Source organism: Apteryx mantelli, chromosome 1 (genome assembly GCF_036417845.1).
Source record: "Apteryx mantelli isolate bAptMan1 chromosome 1, bAptMan1.hap1, whole genome shotgun sequence".
In the NCBI taxonomy this organism is placed as follows: Eukaryota; Metazoa; Chordata; class Aves; order Apterygiformes; family Apterygidae; genus Apteryx; species Apteryx mantelli.
Window position 1 is genome coordinate 172,299,793 of NC_089978.1, and position 21,334 is coordinate 172,321,126.

A 21,334-nucleotide genomic window follows, 5' to 3' on the forward strand; every position below is an offset into this window, starting at 1 on the left:
TTAAATGGTCTTCTCATTTTGAAAATTAATGAGAACCAACGCAATATTTGCCTTTACAAATCTACCCTATCAAGCACATTGTTAATGTAAAGTAACATCTTACGTTATTACAGTTTAGTAGATAAGGAGGGATAACTTCGGCAAACTATAGCCAGAGAGATTCCTACAGTTTGAATTTTGTGAAATTTATTAACAATACAGTTTGAAGGAGCTCCAAAAACCTGTTCTAGATTTTTCTGATGAATGTGTTCTCCTTGCTAATGTAGGTTTTTCACTGTCCTGTTTTCTAGGAAACAACAAGCTGTATTAAAACTTATCTGGATGGCAAGAGCCTTTCCCTAGCTGAAGCAAAAAAACCATCCAAGAGTAATTCATTTGTTGTGTGCTTCGTTTGCCCCCTCCATTTTATTCCTAGATCCTGTGATCAAAATTCACCACTGTTGTCTAGTCAAGTCAGAAGTCTGTAGCTTTCAGAAACTTAAGGAATGCCAGCAGGAATAACTGTGTTATCTCCACAATAGTCTTCTACTGGATCTGTCAGTGTTGTGCTGACATTAAATTTCAGAGGATTCAGTTGGGAAGCAGAAAACAGTTCTTTCCTTGGTTTTGTGTTGCTTAGTGTAATTGGAGATTGCAGTTTCTATCTGTGACATCCATATTTTCTGTAACAAGAAGGAAATATTTGTAAGCCTAGAGAACCTGAAAAATTCTACTAATTCAGATACATAAACACTCAGAGCCTTGAATTTTACTTGGTGTTTCTTCAGGCCTGTGCTCATAATTCCCAAAGTTAGTATGAATGATCCGCAAACCCAAATTCCCCCATTATCTAAGGCCACTTCATGTGTTAGAGTCTGCATCTGGCCAGGGTTTGCAAGTGGAGATTTCCTCTTATGGTTGGAAGGCAAGATTTTAGTGTTCTGATTTCTTGAAACTTCAGTGTTTGCTACAGGCCATTTCACTCTATTTTTGTGTAATATTTATTAATTTAATGATATCTATTCCTGCAGTTTAGGTTCACTGTTGTTTTGATTATGGCAGCTCCAGTGCTGTCAACACCACGAGTTGTGTTCCCCCCCGACATGTCTGTCATGCTGTCACACAAGGTGTAATTTACTCCTCCTGTTAGTTATTTAAATTGGGATGCTCTGTGGAAATAAACATTGAATTTCAGTTTCTAGCATCATACTGACAGCGCTCAGCTTCATATCCTCCATCATCCAGGTATGAGGGCAGGGGGTGGTGGCTGGATTAATTAATTTAAAGTACGTAACCTCCTTCTCTCTGTGCTGGTCCAGATGGTCTGGGTCCCAGAAGCTCAGTTGTCTCCAAGTTACTCTGATTAGACATTACAAATTGTTTGGCAGCAACACGAACTTAAGGTCTGGTTGTGCTTCTCCTACCCCAGAATTTTGATTTTTTATCCTGGATTAGTCAGAGTGGCTGCTCTGTCTGCTGTAATGATGGTAAAGCTAGTGAGCTGTGATGCAAGAAGTGGAAATGCCCGACGGGAGGCAGGCTGCTCTGCTTCGTGCTGGGCTGGGGTTCATAAGTTCTGTTACTGACCCATCCAGCTGTTTCTTAGGAGTGTTCACACCCTGAATGAGTTAGATATAAAAATAGATATAAATAAATTAGATCTGAAAAAACCTTGGAAAACAAATGCCGTGATGTGTAGGTCTAAGGAATCCCAATACAGGGAAGAAACAGCGTTTGCGTGTGCAAGCTTTGAGTGCAGGCCTGCAAGCCCTTGGTGTGGTCTGGTTGCTTTGATAGCAGCCAGCAGAGGAGGGTGTGACACAGTGCCTGCTGGTGGATTACACAAGGGTTTCCATGAGTTAGGGCCTCCTAGGAATCAGGATTTTAACTGTTTTGCTCTTTGTGGCTCAGGGAGAAGAGCGCGGGACCACCAGGAAGGGAACAGAGGGCGAGCAGGTGCGCGGGTGGGATGGGGTGAGCAGCAGTAGCAATGTTGCAGCTCTGTGCTTTCACACATCTGCCAGGTACCGCGTGTGTGTGAGAGAGGGGTGGGAGCGGGATAAGGTACTCGTGGTATCTGCGTTCAGTATGTTGTGAAATTTCGGGTGATGAACATCTGGAGCGTGCGTGCCCTGTGCAGCCAGCAGGGAGTAGCGCTGTGGTGAGGCCGGTGAAGGGCAGGTGAGTGGGGTGCCTGGGCACCTCCTTGCATGCCCAGGAGCTGGCGGCAGCCGCTCTTGCAGGACAGCACACACAAATGGGGAAATCTGGGAGGCACGGGCACAGTGCAGCAGCCTTCCGATTACGAGCTGAGGAGAATGTGACTCTCCAGGCTTCATTCAGTTTACTGTCCCCCTTTGAAATAGCTTAGCTACCTTGAGGCCCTTTGCCCGACAGTCCTCACAAATTTCAGGAGATCTTAGCAAGGTCTTTCCTGTCTTCCTTGAAGTATCATATCAGTAAAACCGTCAGGTCATGTTGGCTAGCAAAGTTTCTTTAAGAAAAGAAGGTGACTGTGCTGAAAATGTATGCTTAGGAGCTGAAATGAGGCAGTTTTTCTCACAAAACAGTGCCAGGTAAAGTCTGCCTTACTAAAGGGATCAGAGAGAGCCCTAAGACGATAAAATGCTGTAATATTACCACATCAGTGTGAAAAGAGCCTTTAATTACAGGATATTACTGTCTGGCAAACTGAAATTGTGAGACATTGGAAAGTTGGAAGCGACCTGAGGTGAAGACAGCTTTGGAAGGGCAAGGTAATGTTTCAGTAACAGGAGAGGAGAACTGCTCCTCGGGTGGTTACCTGTTTCAAGTATGAGCCAGTCACTTGGAAACGGAAAGCGCTCATTGCTTTTCCCTGAAAAAGTCCATCTACTGTGCTTTATTCTTAAGAATTAGTATTACTGGTAGTCATATTTCTGTGCATTAGGTATTAGAAAATGAAATTCAACATACAGAGGAAAAAAAAACCAAAACACTTCTGTGAAGTGCCTACCATACTTTTGGATGTTAAAAACAGCACTGTTACTAGAAATGTGATATGGTGTGAAAATGAGGGGTAAATTTATATAACAGTGGCATTAATCATGCCATCTGTCCAATCTGAAATTGCAAGATGCGTGTTGTGCTTAGATGAGCATAACACAGTTTTCTGGTCTGAGTACTACTGTATTTGTGTTGTGTGTGGGGTGGCTTCAACTTCTTTGGAGGAGCTGACTGTCCTTGTTCCCGTTATGCAAGAACTGGCAATTTTTTAGCAATCAGAAATGATAATGTTCTCAAACAAGAATGTGACCTGCTATCAGCCTTGATATAAAGTTGATACAGGTTCAACAGGAAAATTTCTATAACAAATAGAACACATGAGCCAGCAAACTGGAGGTGGGGGTGGGGGGGATTGTTTTGTGTTGTTTTGGTCAAATGTAACTACTTTGATACGTTCTTAGTACAATATGCCCATTCTGAGGTCTTCCTTCAGGAAAAGCATCTTTGCGTAATTAAAAAAGAAAAAAGAGGTACTTACCTTGGCAGCCTCTGTTTGTGCTTGTAGCAAGAAGACTGCTATGCACTGCTGATACCTATTTTCATGCTGTATTAGGAAAGCATTTTGCAGGCTGAAGACTATGGAAAAATATGGAGAAAAAATATAAATTGCCTCATGTAACTGTCACTCTAATTTTCCATCACATTGACTGTGAGTGAATAAATGATACATTTAATCATCTTCTCTGATTCTAAATAGAGCAATGCACCCTGGTGGGGTCTTTTTTTTTTTTTTTTTTTTTTTTTTTTTTTTTTTTTTTTGCTGTGTGGGAAGCCTTATTTCAAAAAGTTAATTCTGCTTGTATTCATTTATTTATTTTTAATTATTAAATAATTGTGCAGCTAGCTGCTTTTGAGTCTGGCTGAGCATTATTATGACGTGGAAACAGATGAGAAACACTATATGCTACACTGAAAACAGTGAACAGGGTTGTGCTGCTCACCTGGAGCAGGTCTGAGGTGTGGAGACCTTCAGACACTCATGGCTTGCTGCCCGTCTCCCACCGTGGGGCTTTGAAGTGCCATGGGATCTGTGCTGGCAGTGGGATTCCCACCCCAGGTTTGCGAACGGACCAGGAAGGGGGGCTGCTTCCATGGAGCCCCTTCCAGGAGAAGTCTCCTCTGACAGATCTGACATTTTTAGGGTGCTTTCTTTTTTCCCAATTTTTTTTACCTGCTGTGCAAGTTATTTCCCCAGTAATCAGTAGAGAAAATGGACGTAAACTCCCCCCTTCCCACACCTCAAGAGAAGTTTCCGTTCAGAGTGGACTAAACCATAACCTGAGTCAGCAAGCAATGAACATCAAAAATCAAAGAGGATGGCCCAATTTTTATTTTCGACAGGTCAGCGTCACCCTGCCAGCAGACGGAAAGGGCTGCCCTGGCACCCACAGTGGACCGGGCTCTCCCTGGCCCTAGTCCTGCAGACGCCCCACCAGAGTGGGCACCTTTGGTCTCCTGCAGGAGAAGTTCACCAGTTATTTGGGCCAAGGGGGTGGTGCAGGGACCTCCGGGGTGCACTTAGCCCAGTCCCCTCCTTCTGTTATAATCCCCAGATTCACACAACATTGATTTTTTTAAGCTGGAGCACAAGTTGCTGTAAATAAAGCGTGGGCACAGAAGTGTGGGGTTGCCTCCCTGAGAAGGGTGCCCTGCTCCTTCACCTGTCCAGCCCAAGGGAAGCCGACGTCTTCCAAGCCTGCTATAATTAAAAGGTCTTTGGGATAACCATTTATCTAGTTCATGTGGTTTTCTCTGAAGCCATGCGCTAATACAGACTATCTTGCTGTTGTATAATGCTTCTCCAAATGTTTGCACAGGATTTACAGTCAGATCTCAAAATGTTTCTGGAAGATAAAGTGCCATATGATCTCAATTTTACAGAAAAGGAAAGTGAAGCGTAGACCAGTTAAATTAGTGCGTCAAATCAGTCAGCACAGGAAATTTGTAGCAGCAGAGTGCTGTATTTCAGAACTCGTGCCTATGTCTGTCTGTGGTCAATGGGAAATACAACTTGTTAGTCCTAAAAAGGAATTTTTCTAGGCAATGTTCAGCAACAGGCTCTCAGCAGTGTTTTTTTAAAAGAGAATCTGCAGCAGTAAAGATTACCAGGCTTTGATACAGTGGCACATCAGTGGGTCTGGCTCCTTCCAACTTAGCATAAAGCTTTCTTAGTGGATTGATAATAAGGAATTGCAGAGATTAAATCCAGAGCAGAATGTTAAAAGGAAAGCAATTTCCAAATCAGAAGGTACATTGCTGCTTGCTGTCTTCAAAGATGGAATCCTGCTATTACACTTGGGTATAAAGTTATATCTCTTGTACAAGGGCCTGGTATTTATAGATAGTTCTGCCTTTAGGGCAGACTTCCTGGTATTACGAGCATACCATTATAACTCTTATCCTTTTGCTGATATGTGACAGGCTTTAGGCTAGAATTATATGGCATAATTATCAACCTCCTGCCTGCTGCCAGAGGCTGCCAAAAGGGTCTTTCTACATTGCTGCAGTATAATATTTTTTCCTAGTCCCTGTATTGAGGTAGATTTCCTTTCAAAGCAGGATCAACCTTCAGTAAACTGATGTTGTAATGTACTTGTTAGATCAAAAATCAGGGTTTCACTTTGGATTAACGTGCTCTATCACTACAAGCCACGTGCTGCCCTGTACAAGCAGCTTTCTGAGAACATGTTAACTAATCCTGCACCGCCACCATGGCCTCTCCTTGAGACTGCAAATAAGTTGGCAACGTTTCCCTAGGTCCCAGATTTTTGAGAATATTTAATCTTTTCATTTTTTCTTTAGAGGAACATTTTCCAGTGACATGGGCAGTTTTGCTCATTGTTTTATGCAGAACAGTGGAAATCTGAACTGCAAGTCAATATAGTCTATAGTCATCTTTGTCAGGTTTTCCATTGCACCCCACCCTTGTCCTGTAGCAAGATGGGGCGTCCCAGCTGTTACTAGAATACAGGCAAGTAATGGAGACTGTTGTAGCTGCAGACTGTAATAGGGCTGGCAGGAGCATTTTGGGAGGGAACAGTCAAGCAATAAGGTCCAAAGTAGGGGATGCAATGAGGCAATTTTGTCTTGCCAGCCGTGGCTGTGTCATGGGACCAGAGAAATGAGAGGGAGCCAGGTTTCTGTTGCTGGGGATGGCACAGAGCTGGATGCGGGGAGCACTGGTTAGCAGCCTTTGAACGTAGCAATGCAAGCTAGGAAGAATTCAAAAGGCTTATCCTCATCTCTGTTGCGGCGTTCATGCCCGATGGGGTAGGAGCAAACCAGACAGCGGTTGTGCCCTGTTCTCGCAGCACCCAGGACCTGCTGATGTCGTGTCTGGTCTGGATGTTGGCAGGAAAGTGGTGCTGCCCTCACCTCCACCCTGCAGGCTGAAAAGCAGCCTGCTCGTTTGCTTGATTTACACTGGGTTGGTGAGGAGGTGCATTAGGCAGACAGACAGTATCTGGAGTATGCTTAAAAAAGATTATTCTTTCTGTGCTAAAGCCCTTATCTCATCTTTAGTCATTTGCCTTTTATGTCCTACCTTTATTTCCTATCAGCATTGATGCTGAATGCTAATTAGTCTGGGTGAATACATTTCAAGGTTATAATGGATTTTATGGGCTTTAGGATTATTTTCCACACCTATTGTTTTTCTACAGAGCACTCTAGCTCCCTGAGCTTTTCCTCCCAGTCCTTAGGATTAGGGTGGCTAACAGGCCCTGAAGCCTGGTGGTTGTATTTCTCTTATTTCTCTTACAGCAGGCTCCTGAGATCTGGGAAGGTGCGAGAGGAACACACTGCCTGTATGAGTGGCTAAGAATGAGGGAGAGCCTTCGTTTTTCATGCCTTCTCCCTCACTGAAACTCTGGTTACTCCAGGGAAATCCCTTTGGCAGGGTAAAGCTGGTCACTCTGTGTGGAGGTCCTTCTCCCCTCCTCGCCCCAAGGGGACCAGTAGTAGATGCATGACTTGTATGTTGACTGGACATCGCGTGGACTGTGTTGGGATGTCTGTGAGCAGGGAAGCAGTGACTTTTGATGGGTGATTTCCATCCTCTCAAGGGCCAGCAGGGAGGTGAGTAAGCAGAGAGCAGCAGCAGGAGGTAAATCTCCTCTCTGGACTCCTCAAGATTTGCTGCTGAACACATGTGAAGATCCCAAAGAGAGTAGTGTGCAGGTCTGCACTGCGTGGTTGGGCAGCAGGACCACTGCAAAAATGCTGCATCACTACAATGTAATTGAAAGTGTTCTTTGGGAAGAAGCCCTGTGATTGATGGACCACAACGCTGTGCTAGAAGTAGGGTAAGAAAATACTTTGTGCATGAGAAAGAAGGCACTGGAGTCTTTATACGTCCTTTGGGCTGAGTGGATAGTATCTGAATGTCTCTGGTGTGTATGTGAAAATCACTGTTAAAGGCAAGAGAAAGTAAGATGTAATGCAAGTATAAGCAGGTAATGCCTCAAAGTGAGAGCAGATCTGTGCTGAGGCACCAGTATTCGCATCCCACGCATTGGCAGGGGGTAGTTTTGTTGGCAAATGATGCTTTATCTTTACACTGCTGGATATGCAGTGCGTAGAGTTGTTGTTTACAAAAACATCCAAATGTACATGGCATGTACCTGTTACATGGAAGGGATCAACATTTCTCAGTATCAGTCTGTCTAGCGGGATGGGCTGGTCTAGGACTGTACAAGACCCACCTTCTCTTATGAGCGACTGCAGCTCCGGAGCAAGGGAAGGGCAGACAGGGACTAAGCCTGTGTCTGAGCCCCCATGCTTCTAGGAAGAGAAAATGAAGTTGATTAGCTGGCTGGCTGCCATCTGCCCACAAAGTCTAGGCACTAAGTCCTAAACTACTTGCTTTTTCTTCTCAAAGGTACTTGGACAGCTTATGTGCCTGAGCAATCTCAGAAACCCCTTTTCTGAAAGAAAGGCAGCTCAGTACCTGGAGCTGACCTGTTAAAATCCCACCTTGTATTAAAAAAGCACAATGGAATCACAATACAAGCCCACAGGCAGGAAAAAAATCAGCCAAAGGTGTTCAGAGGTCTTTTTTCCCCTTCCCTTTTTCCCTTTTTTTTTTTTTTTCCCCCTCCTTTTAATAGCAGGAGATTTTCTTCACTCCTTGGAGGAGCATTTTCCCCATCTCTCCTGGAGCGTGTGCAGGATGGCGAACTCCTTGGACTCTGGATGGGTCACAGCCCTTGCAGAGGGGGACACGCAGGGATCAGCCCTCTGAAGAGCCTCCCTTGTGGGCATTGGGCCGCTTGAATGCACACTCCCTCCATCCCCCACTAGGGGAAGGCGTTGCTGGTCTAGATCCTCTCACTGCCTTCAATATCTCCTACAAAAGTAAACCAGCTGCCTTTAAAAAAAAAAACCCAAAAACCAAAAAAACAAACAAAAAAACCCCCCTCTTTAAAATCGGGCACAAACTTAAAAATTAGAGCAGGTCTGCTTTGCCTTAGTTTACATCAGCTTCATAAGCTTAATTAGCTAGATATCCTTTGACATTGAAGCTTAGGAATTCTGCTTGTCCAGGGCCTTTTTTGGTGGCTAAATGCTGAGACTGGTCTCACATAGACCTCCCTCCATAGCCTCTTTCATCAGTAGGTTCAAATGCATTTTCTTAAGAGTCATTATCTCTATTTTAAAGTAGGGGAACTCAAGGCATGGAGAGGCAACATATAATAAGGCTGTGTCAGAGTTGAGAATAAAGCCAGGCTTCCATCTGCTTCAGTGTTTCCCTGTTCTTTCCCCCTTTTCTACTACTTTTCAGCAGTTCTGACATCTCCAGAATAAAATTTTCTCAGGACGCTTGACTAAGTCCTGAGGGGAGCATTAGGAAACTTCTTACATTCTCAAAACTCTTCTGAGCCGTAGGTATCCAGCACATCTGAACAGCATCAGAAAAATGTTAAGGCCTAGTAAAGTAAACTCTGCTTATCATGGTGCTCTCGTAACATACAGAATCTAGAAGCAGGATTTTGAATCAGTGTTGCTGTTTGCTCTTAATAGAAGCAAGTGTTACCGTTCATGTTTATTAGTCTTCTTGTATTTTTCTCTTTAAAGATCAGTCTTTCAATGTACATTCAAAATATTTACCAAGCTGCAGAACACAAAATCATCTGTAACCACAAATATCTCTATCCATTATTAACTTTTTGTTATGTTTGATTTTGGTAATTAATAGGAAATCATCAAATAGGAAGAGGTAGACATCAAGGAGTCTTGTACTTTCTAGGGAGAAAAATAAAAAAATCCATTTGATGGCATGATTATTTTTAAGGAACTGCAAGTTCTCAGATGAGGCACATCTATGAATCACTTCATCTCGCAAAATCATTTTAACAAAGAAGCATGATTTCCAGGACAACACTCATTCCCTAGTCTGCAGTCTCAATACCGTACTTAAAAAGCATATGCCTTTGGATGATTTTGGCTATTAATATTTGTAGCTTGTAGCAGCTGCCTCATTACAAACAAATAACTAGTTTCCTGTCACTAAAAATGACCTGGATCACCTGGAGTACCTGTGAATATAATGATCAGCATGCTCCAAACCTAACAAGTCCTACCGGGTTAACAGGGAACCTTCTGAAATCTGCAGAGATAATTTGCATGGATGAAATTTTAATTGACAGCATTACAAAGGACTTTCAAAAACCACACAAAATAGTGGGCTTCTCTTTTCTTCCTAGCTTGGAGGTCACGAGGAGGTAACAAGTATAATGATAGATTTCTGTGAGAATGCTCTAACGTCTTTAAGGTTAAGCTCCTAACCTTGTTGAAAGCTCAGGTATTATTATCATGGAAATAATAGGAACTATTTATAAGAAGGAAGAGTTATTTTTTAAGTTATTTCCTGCAAGAAATCTGGACTTCAGGATCCCCAGAAATCTCTCTCCTGGGCTGGATTTGCAGAGTTTGGTCCTTCGACCTTGGTCCTTATTTACAGCTCCTCCTCTCCCTTTCCAGGACCCTTTCTTTTTTATTTCCTTATTTGGTCCCAGCTTGCTACTCTATTTCACTTCCAGAATCACTTCCCTTCTCAGCTGCAGGCTTTATCCTTTATAATCTGTCCTGTGGCTGTTCCATACCGTTAGAGTCTCTCTGGACATGAAGAGTGCTCTCAAATGCACACCTACTCTCCCAGCAAAAGTGGGGCGGTTAGAGCTATTGCTTCCAGGCAGTTTGCAGGATGCCAAAATAATTTCCTGCGTGTTTGGTTCTGAAAGGCTGTGGTTTGAAAATGTCTCATCTCATTAAGGTTGCACAAGGCACCATCAGTAACTACTGAAAGTTATAATTCTAACAAGGTCATGGATCAGCCAACTGCATGGAGAATAAGCTGCCATGAGGAACTTCTTATATCCCACTGGAGATTCAGAAGACTACAAACAGGCAAGTTAGCATGTATTTACACATCTTTTAAAAAATATTCATCTTTAAGTTTCTATGAAGTCAAAAAATTGGTAGAGGGTTCTTCCCAACATCTCTTATATAACAGTATGCTCTTGTGGGTATGACACAGGAGTAAATTATTTGTGGTAAACTCTGTTTAATGCTATAGATAAACTTTTCTGTGTCTTTCATTTATTCACTATGTTCATAGCATCATAGAATGGCATTGGTTGGAAGGGACCTCTGGAGGTCTCTGGTCCAACCCACTGCTCAAAGCAGGCCAAGCTAGAGCAGGTTGCTTGGGGCCTGGTCCACTCAAGTTTTGAAATGCCCAAGGATGGAGACTCTGCAACCTCTCTGGGCCCCTTTTCCAATATTTGACCAACCTAAATGTTAAATAGCTTTTCCAAATATCTAATTGGAATACCCCATGTTGCAACTTGCATCTCTGCCTCTCATCCTTTCACTGTGCATCTCCAAGATGACTTTGGCTCCATCTTCCCTATAGCAGCCATTAGGCAGTTGAGGACAACAGCAAGACCCCCTGAGAGCCTTCTCTTCTTAAAAATGTACAAACCCAGTTCTCTCAACCCCTCCTCGAACATTATGTGCTTATCATACTTTTTGTAGGTCTACAGCATTTGTTAATTAATTTCTTTGTCTTGTGGATAAGTTATTGTCAGGTTCAGCAAACATCCCAAACACTTAAAAAAAAAAAAAAAAAAAAAAAAGAAAAGAAAAGTGGGAATTATAAGTCGTCTCCATTTTCTTGATGGAATTAACATTTTTGTTTTAAGGGTGATAAAGTGGCATTCTCAAAGATTTTTCATGATGAATTCCACATCTGTGGAAATATTGACTTCTTCAAGTGCATTTCATTCTTGAATTAAAAAAAATTTTTTTTCATAAATTTTCCCTGATTTTTGTATAGAGACATGGTAGTTTGACCTTACGGAGCGCTGATTCAGAGCTTTCTGACTCTTCTCTGTCTCTGACTCCCTCTACCACTTTACATCAATTTTTGATTGTACTATTTTTAATTAGTAGCTGATGGCAGAAGGAGGAGACATTTGATCCTTGAAAATTCTGACAAAGTATCTGCATTTCTTCAGATGGAAGCTATTACTAGCATTTTCTGTATTTTTTTTCTCAGTTCCAGGATTACCAAAAATCACACATAAATGTGATCTCATTGATTTCAGTGTCATTCAGATAAGCACAGTGCACCTTACTATCAAACTTGTGAGAGTCTGGTCAGAGCCGTGGCTTTAGGACATGCTTCTTTCTGGTGTGCAGCATCCTATTTGAATTATGATTTCATTTTTTTGTCTTGGAGGATGCTTCATCCAGACAGACGGCCAAATGCCAGACACTATTATGCTGGAGATTGCAGGCAGCTGGCTGTTGTGGTGGGTTATGCTCATGCCTCCTTCTCCAATTTCTTATAACATGCATCCCAGAAAGAAATGTAGATGGCTGGTGGGCACCCTTACCTTGTTGCTTCAGGACTGATGTCTCATTAAGAGGGTAATGTTTGAGGAGTGAAGTGTAAGCAGGAGAGGAAGGACCAGGCTCAAGGGCTTTTCTTCCTCCTTTCCCCACCCTCTACTGAACATCAGCAGCAATATTTTCTTCTGTTCTTGATGTCCCTTGCATTGCGCCTTCTTCTCCTCCACCATAATTTTGCATCTCCTTAGTCTTGCCCCATGTCGGAAGAAAAACAAAACCAAGGAAAAACAGACCTCATCCCTTTGCAGCTCCCTTTAAAACAATGATGGTGATGGTGGGAGGCAGAGAAGTCATGTGTTGGGCACTTGCTCTCTTCACCTCCGCCCTTCCACAAAGTGGTCAGGAGATTTTAAGGTAGAGGCTGTGCCCCTTTCTGCCAAGCTACCATGCAGCCCTTCAGCCACCCTGGCATATGGCTTCCAGCATCCTTTCAAATGCTCATCTTCTTCAAGCGCAAAAAGTGATCAAATTGCCCAGGCTCTGCTTTTTGCTCAGACGAGGAGGAAATCTTCCTCCCCTGCTCAGACAGTGATTCTTCAGCAGCTTTCCAACAAGAAACCTGTGCCCTGTTACCGAGTGGTGCCTGTGTGTCTGAAAATGTGAGTCTGTGCTCTGCCAGGGTGATAGACTGCTGCTGGCACTGCTGGAGAAGTCAACATACTCCTGTGGGACCGCCGCGCTATGGTTAACGGTACGAGTCCTCTATTGTGTGAGTGCCCTATTAATAATAGGGAAGCCACCCAGCATACTAACGCCTTCTTTTTCCAAGCTATCCATCAAAATAGCTCTCTTAGCAAAGCTGTTGAAAGCTGAAGTATGAACCCCCCCCCCCAAACCTTTGGACTTTTCAGCAGTTATAAATACACCATGTAAAGGACACAGTGCCAGATACGTGAGGTGTGTTAACATCAGTCAAGGTGTGCGTAGGACACTTTGTCTAGAACAATCTAAACTTCCTCTGTCCTTTTGCCACATTCTTGAATATGACAATAAAACACTCCCTTTGAAAGACATTGTCCAGTCAAGCTGATTTCTTCAGCATCTGACAGATTGAACATTCAGACATGACAATAAAAAAATCATACAGATTACTCATCCTTTTGGCAGTTTAGCTATTTCTCAGTTTCTCTCTCTGACAAGCTGTATGATTGCTTTCTCTTTCCTGGACCTGCCCAAATAATGGGGCAGAGATTCATTTTGGACCCACCATACTAGAATATAATTCTGTTAGGCTAGTTGCTAATACAGGGACATTTAGGGACATTACCTGCTAGTGTTAACCTCCCTTCATGAAGAAGTCGTCTGTTCGTTGAAGACAAAATGTTTTCACTGCTGTTTTCTCTTAAGCTTTGTTTCAAAGACTTGACCCAAAAGAGAGAGAGAGAGAGAGAGAAAATGGGGAATCTTGCATATCTGATTATGAACTGGAAAGCAACCAACAGTTAAACAAGCTGAGAACATGGGTACTGCTATCTCCAGCTAAATACATCGCATGGCTAACAACTGGGCACAGCAATGCTATTGCTTAAAAGTGTTTAAGTTTTTGAAATGTTAGGCTGGGCTCTTCTTTTCTGGAATATGTTTAATGATTTTAGCAGCACCGCATGTGAATAGACATTATCCTTGAGGTGAGACTGGATGATGTTACCATAACGCTGCTTAAAGTCTGGCTATGTGAGTAAGAGTTCGTCTTAGCAGAAAGCTGCACACATTTCCAGGGATGCTGTATATATATTTTTTAACAGTATTCAAATGTAAATAGGGATTTCTTTGGCTCAGCTTGAGGAGTGGAAGAGGCAAATAATTTCTACTTTGTATCCCGCTTATAAAAATGTAGTAATATTTCTAAATGTAGTAATATTTCTATCCATCCCATCTTATTGCGCACCCTAAAGCAAACACTGAAGAGTCCTCCTGGATCCTGTGAAAGTGTTCTCTTGGACGCTAGCAAAGAGCAACTCATGCTGCCATCCAAGGGACTATCCCTGAGGGATGGGGAGCACAGCCTGCTGGTTCATGTGCAGAGTTTGCAGTGCTCAGACTGCAGCTCCTCCTATTAGAGCAGAGCTATCTACAGTAACTAGAATATAGACAACAGATCAATTTTAGACCATATTATAAGGATAGATAGTAAATTAAACCTTCCTAGAGGAAAAACATCCTTTTGAAAAACTTCTTACCTCTGGAACAAAGAATCTCTTGTCACGATCCCAGACTTGAGGCCAGATTATGACCTCACGCAGCTGCCTGAACTTCTGAAAGTTGTCCAGCCATTTGACTTTACCTTCCAGATCTCCTGAAATATGTAAAATACCAGTTACTGCCATGGCTGGCCAAAATAGGCCTATTTCTAGAAGATGCTGAATACTAATCATCTCCAGATGAAGCCAAAGGACCTCACACATGAAACCCTAGATGAGATCTTGGCCTCATTGAAGATGACGACTAAACTATTCTTAAGGTCAACAGAGCTAGGACTTCAAGCCATGCATTCAAACAGGCCCATAATCACTGCTGAATGTAAAGGCTGTATCTACTAATTTGATTGGGAGCAGGGGGATCATGTCAAATTCGCTTAAATGGTTATCTTAAAAAGGTCTTAAAAGAATTCTACCTTTCTAAACTATTCTGAGAGTGAGAGAAAAGTGAGACTAGTGAGAGAAAACTAGTAAGACTAGTAGATAAAACTAGTGAGAGAAAGATAACTTTTATCATTTACAGCTTGATCAAAAGGCTGCTGAAATTAATGAGAGTCTTTTAAGGGGAAGTGGTGCAAGAATGGATCAATATATTTAGCTAGGATGGTGGCTTCTCAGAATGTGAAAAATGGAAATGTAAGTCTTTGCTGATTCAGGGCCTTTATGAGCAAAACTTTTAACTGACCTGCAGTTTAATTTCTAAGTTTTCATGTAGAGTGATTTTGCAAATATATATTTTTTAAATGCACATGTGCATTTATGCCAGGAAGAGAATGCTGGAACTGTAGCTATTCCTTATGTCACTGATTTATTGTTGAAAAAATGAAGGCAGATTTTGTTTGGTCTTTGTGAATAAAGACAACTCGTAGGCCTACACCCTGCTATCTCCAAAATCTAAGTGTTCAGTTACCTAACCCCAGAGGCATGTAAACTCTGGAAGAACCTATTTTTTTTTGCCAGTGAAGTTCCTTGGATATCACAAGGTCGTCTTGGGCCATGCTCAAAACTGCCTGCTTGCCAGCAGAAGTCAGAATCCACGGACCAGCTGCAAAAATTCTTGTTTTCCTACAAAGCCTGTTGAGAAGTGTTTGAGAAGTATTGAGTGCTGACAAGTGTGTTCCTCACATGGCAGTTAGATCAGTGGCCTCACAAAGCTTGGCAAGAAGAGAAAGAACCTGAGTCTCTCTTAGGCAGTAATTCTGTCATTGCAGTATTTACCTGGGAACAAAGAGCCCCAAACTTATTTCTCTCTGTCTCATCTCCCAGGGAGATGTTCCAGCCTTCAACCTCTAGGATGGAGAGAAGGGCGGTGGCGTTCAGTCCTCCACGGAGCTGCTGCTCCATTCATGAGCAGTCATTGCTTGTTTGTTGGATAGGACCCCCACTTGCAAGGAGGAAGACCAAAGCTCAAATCCTTGCTCCAACTAATGTCTCATTATCTAATATTCAGTGGGTACTGGAGCAACAGCTGGAGTAGACCCCCACCCCTTGGGTAGTTACAGTAACTGTAGAGCATGCTCTTTATGACACAGTGGATATTTAATTATTCCATGCAAAGTGAAGAATTTTTAACAGTAGAGAGAGCACCTTATCATAGCTGTGCTTGGCACATAGGATTGAAAATGTGCACTAAGGAGATCTTTGGGTAATGTCACACCCAGAAGAGGACTGAACCCAGGTTTCAGAAACTGGGAGGGAGCATTGGGCTGTGCTGTGCTGCTGCGAGACGTTGCTGTGCTTTGTGACGAAGGACAGGCCACAGTCTGCCTCTCCAGGAGGCAGGCTATGATTGTGATCGTAGGTTGCTCCTTGAGACTTCTTGACGAGGAGCAGAGGGTGTAGGCCATCAAAGTTTGGACTCCACAAAACCAGCAAGAACAGGGGTAAGAGTGCCTCAAATCCAAAGATCAGTGGCTAGAGGTTATGCTGAGGAGCCAAGAGGCCGGGATTTGGCTGCCATTTCCGACAGCTCACCTGATGGCTGCACCCTCCTTGTGCTGCTCTGCTGGGTGCTGCAGGTGAGCACCATCTCCCTTCAGGTATTTAATGCTGTGCTGTGCACTCTGGTAATCCATCTGGTGCCTAATGCAGGTGGCTCAAGGCAGTGCTGCAGCCCCAGCGTGTTGTTCCCAAGGATGAAGCTCTGTCTGGCTCGCCTGGCGCCTCTCCCTGCAGGTATTAGCAGGCCAGGCATTTTGCCAATACATTGCGCTCTCTTTCGCTCTGTGATTTCAGTGGGGGCTGCCTGAGATCTTTGGAGAATAAACCTGTCTTCTGATGAACTATATGACCATAGGACATTTGCATCTGCAGTTATAACTTTCTGAAAATGACTGAATTAATAAATTATTTACTTAAAACAGAATCCAGGAAAAAAAATCTGTCTGGACTAACCCCTTCTTTTTCCACATTAGCTATAAAGAGTTTTCTGTAGCTGAGATAGCTCTTTGCTACTTTATATGGTAGGACCCTGTCATTTAGTGAAAGGTCACTGGCATAATATGCCCCTTGTAAGGGGAATTTTATCCTATTAAGGGTTAGTCCCAACAAATCTCCCTAGACGTAAAGTGAGCTCAAAGTCTTCTTTGTCTGAGATTTTTCTTGATTCGTTCCAGTTTATGATCTGCTCTTAATTGCTTGCATGTCACTGCAGATGATTCTGGGTAAATACAAGTGATTGACTGATTTGGGAGTCCTGTGACCATACTCAGAGAGGCTTTGACAGCACAGGGCTGGTACCAGTCAGTTCTCACAAAATGAGGAAGGATTCAGAAGGATTGTAGAAAGGCACGCACATCCTTATTGCATCTTTGCAGGGGAACAGACCCATTTACACTCAAAGGATGTGGACAAAAAAGCCCCATAACTTGCTAGTTGTTAACTTCATGCTTGGCTTCTAACCTTAGCTACTTACGTATGGATTTTTCCACCTTTTCTTTAACCGACCAGATAAAGCCCTTTTCTGTTTCATCTGTACACCTCTTCCAGATGTTGTTAAGGAGGAGGGGATAGCGGGTCAGTCGATGTAGAGGAGCAACCAGCAGCTCTGGCAGATGTAGTCTCTTGCACTGTTTGTTCTGCTCGCACCACTACTGAAGACAAAGAAAACCTGTCTTAGGCCTCAGTTTGCTCCCTGGCAAGAACTAGTAAATGGCTTTCTGCATCATCAGCTGACTGTAACAAGACAGGGACTAAGTAAGGATGAGCTTATGTGGTGAGAGCGAGAGTGGTGTCAGCAGCTCTTTACAAGAGGAATTGAATTGCACCTTCAGATACATATCCTGCATTGCTACTTCCCATTTCAGATGCTGTGGCCATCCTAGTGGATCGAGTAGTGCTTTTATTTATCTGTCATTTTAATTTCACCAAGAAAACCTCGATCATGTTTGGAGACCACCTAACGTTTCAGGATTTTCACTGGTAACCTTTTTCCTAGATGTGAGTGTCTGACATATTAGTCAGGGAGAAGGGTGTGGAAAATCCCAGACCCTGAAAGCTGCAATGTTTGCGGCTGTTACAAAGAAGTGTCCTCCCTTGGGCTGCCCATAAGAAAAGCCCACTTCTTCAGGTTTCTCTTTCTAGGCCTGTAAAGTTGAAGATCAATCTTAAGCATGTACATGACACTCCGGTCTGCTCAAGATAAGTAGAAATAGCAGAGCCTTCTCCCTGGGAGTCCAATGGCTGCATTGACCAGAGTTACTGCTTTCAGACAGGTGAAGTGTAGGCAAAGACAGAATCTGGCCCATTGTTTTAACTCTACAAAGACATCATTGATAGCTATTGCTTCCTCTCTGATGGGTCCCAGGCCTCTGAATATCTGAGAGTGAGGGAAGCAGCCAAGCGTTCTTTCTAGGGCTCGATGAAAACCCAACCCGTTCTCTCATTGGAGGTCCCCAAGCCATGTGAAAGCATTGATATGCCCTTGTGTTTCATCTTCTTTTGGCTTGATCACACATCCTCTTGCTTTGGCAGAAGGAATCCCAGCAGAGAAGGAAGTCATAATACGATTCTCTAGTTTTGATGCTTGTGTACGTCATAGCTGATGCGAGCAGGACAGGCCATCAATGGATAACAATTTCTGAGGTCAAATGCCCATGTTACTAGTATCCATGGATCATGTTTAGTGCCTGTCCTCCTAACCCACTAACACGACCTTACCTTGGCTGCCCATGTGTGTGCGTGCAGAGCTGTTGGCCCTTGCACACCCCGTGATGCCCCTCCAGCTGATCTCTTGCATCCAGCTCACTGAGTTGTGGCCTGGTGGTGTAGGGTGGAGGCTGGATGCTGCTTTGTCCCCAGGGAACGTGATCCCTGTCATCTGCTAAAGCACATAGTACCCTACATATTGTGGTCCCACCCAACATCTAGACCAAGCAGATGTGCAGGACATGTATCAAAGTAAAAACACTTGAGGGAGCTTTTACTGAGTAGCTTGATTTTTTTTTTTTCCATGAAGCTATGATCACCGTTTCACTTTATTAAAGTGGAGATCACATGTCAAGGGATTTATGTGCAAAATATAAATGTGAGTTTTGAATGCTTGAGGTTGGCAGTACACACTATCTGCCTGCAAAAATGTAGCCAGTTGTTCCCTTCTAGCTTCCAACTTTTTCCTGTTTCAAATTACAAGTGTGGACTTCCACATGTGCAGGGGAGCAAGTACTACTATTTGTGATATCCTCTGCAGTTCAAAAATCTGTGTAACATGCTGTCTGTACAGATTTGCTACCACTGAGCTTCCCCGGTCTGCTTTTAAAATCCTGTCATAAGGCAGAAAGGATGAAGGGAGCAGCAAAAACAAGAGCAAAACCATCACTTTACTTTCAGGGAGATTCCAAAATCTTCTCTCTGTCTCAGGTTCTCCAAGTAGAAGACAGCAGTGGAGTAATTAAGGCAATAAATCTGATGTGTCTGACAGAGGTCACCCTGGAAATACTGCAAAAAAGATTTGGAAGCTTAGCAAGGAAGAAAAATATCATGACAAAGGGAGAAGAAACACTTCTGTTTCTGTAATGTGCATTTTACGTGAGATTTTATCGTGCCTAGGAAAATGGGGGAGCATGGGAGGGAGGAGAAGAACAGGACAAATTAAAAAGTAGTAAAAGTAGTAAAATAGTAAAAAAGAAAAGTGTTCCTACAATCCACAGGAGGACAGTTAGATTTTATTTTCATTAGAAATAAAGGATGTGAAATTGATGTAAAAGTTGAAGATAAAAACCACTGATATATACAACAGCTTTACATAGCCTCTTATATAGTTTCACTTTACATCCAAGTAGGTCACATAGCTGTAAGAACTTTTAATTGAAATCAAAGATAAAACTCCGTTTTGTCTGGGATTTTGTCCATTTCACACAAACATTAGTTAAACGAAAGCCTGAAGTCAGAGCTAATGGGAGTGGGAAGCCAAGCTCTAGCCTCCTTTCCCTTTTAAAAATCCTAACCCCAGGATAGGGTCTATATAGGTGTTTTTCCAGAGGTTTTCTAAAAGTGTCTACTGCTAGGAGAATTTCAGGTTCGACTATCATAGTGACAAACCTGCTGATTTCCCATCTGTATTAATACTTCCAACCCTTCTGTCATTGGAAAGCTGTGCAGGAGATATTATACATAGGTGGGAGAGCACCGGGACGTTGTTGTTGCTCTCTTATTTACCATGCAGACTGCCCAAAGGAGGTGGAGGACAGTGCATGGCAGTGGTGGGGTAGTAGGCAGTGAGCTGCCTCTGTGCCTCTCTTGCTTAGCAGACGCAGACGCAGACCAAAGTGCATGAAGTATATCAATCCCATTGATATCTTAATTAAGCACTTAAATACATTTGTGGATCTGACCCCTGGAGTAAAGGAAAGATCTTTTCAGACAGAATGCAAGGAAAAAAACAAGGAAAAAGCAGGAAAGCTGGGGAAGAGGTCTGGCATGAATAAGGCAGGGTGGAAGGACCCATAAGGGGAAAATGCAGAGGAAATGCTTTATGGCATATACTCTTTAGGTGTGCATGGGCCTGCAAACACCTGGTGCCTGTGTGCAAACACAGCAGCATCACATAGCTAAACCAGAGAGTGAGATTCTCCCCCCAGTGCAATCGGCAGAAACGTAGCCACTGACTTTATGGGGCCAGGGTTTCACCCCTTGCATTGAGTCTTTCATCTGTATTAGGCAAACGGCACTGATGCAAAGGAGCTATGATTTCCTCTGAAGAACATAAAAGCCCTCATGTCAGCTGTTACTAGGAGGTAATCTCAAACCAGTACCCCAGGGGTGGGTTTTAGGGTGGGGTAAACATCCTCATCTAAATTTGCAAAGGGGCTGTGTACAGTCCAGTCGATCTTCAGGAAAAACAAAAAGTGCCCATGTAGGAGCATCTGCCTGGTGGAGTGGAAGGAGGCAGGGGACATTGGCTATCAGGACAGGGTCTGGCCTCAGGGAACCCTCTCCCGTGAAGTGAGAAGTTCAGCCACGTCGGTGACTAAGTTTCCCTGAGGTCTGAGCTAAGATTCCCTGGGAAGGAAATATCACATTCTGGTCCACATAAAAGCACCTTTCCATGACCACTTCAAACATGTCAAGGAATAGAAATAAAAATATCCTACTGACAAGAGATGCTCCTATACATGTACCTCCTCCCCAAGGCAGAGGCTAAGAGACCAAACTGCCTGTGACAGATGGCAGGGCCTTGACTGACTCGATTGCTGCAAGGCACCTGCATACTATGATAAATGGTCTGGTGCAAGGACCAGCTGAGATTAAACAGAAGTAATTTTGATTATTTTACCTTTTTGAGTATGGAGATGAATTCCATAGATGTTTCTGAGTTGTTGACATGCTCCTTCACAATTTCAAAAAAACCGCTTACAAAACTGAGACTCATCTGGGTAAGGGGAAAAAGAGAAATTAGCATGACTGATCTTCTAAAGCTAAGTTTCAAACAATGTTATTTCCCACCCCTGGTCTCTCCAAAGCCTCCAGACCTAATGGGGCCCCAATGGTTCTCTCTCTGACATTGCCAGAATTAGCTTCAGAATTGCAGCCAAAGTGCTTTAATTAGTCAGAGGCTGAAGCAAATCTATGAAAATACCCACTTACGTCATGATAATGCCATATGACAAAAGCTTTGAAACAAGATTACAGTTATTCCATTTAAACTTATTTTAGGGTAGCAGCTGTATTTAACATAAATCAGCACAGAAAATTACAAG

At 43.1% G+C, this 21,334-nt stretch overlaps 1 protein-coding gene across 1 annotated transcript in view; it reads right to left on the reverse strand.

The window, feature by feature from the left end:
• Positions 1 to 229: 229 nt before the first annotated feature.
• Positions 230 to 21,334, reverse strand: part of PLEKHG7 (pleckstrin homology and RhoGEF domain containing G7) — a 37,053-nt gene continuing 15,948 nt past the window's right edge. The window contains 10 exon segments of the mRNA XM_067289912.1: positions 230 to 662; positions 3,503 to 3,600; positions 7,647 to 7,806; position 8,966; positions 9,189 to 9,267; positions 13,208 to 13,301; positions 14,121 to 14,236; positions 17,053 to 17,227; positions 18,960 to 19,073; positions 20,911 to 21,006. Coding sequence (XP_067146013.1) covers positions 555 to 662; positions 3,503 to 3,600; positions 7,647 to 7,806; position 8,966; positions 9,189 to 9,267; positions 13,208 to 13,301; positions 14,121 to 14,236; positions 17,053 to 17,227; positions 18,960 to 19,073; positions 20,911 to 21,006 — 1,041 coding nt within the window. The 3' untranslated portion in view covers positions 230 to 554.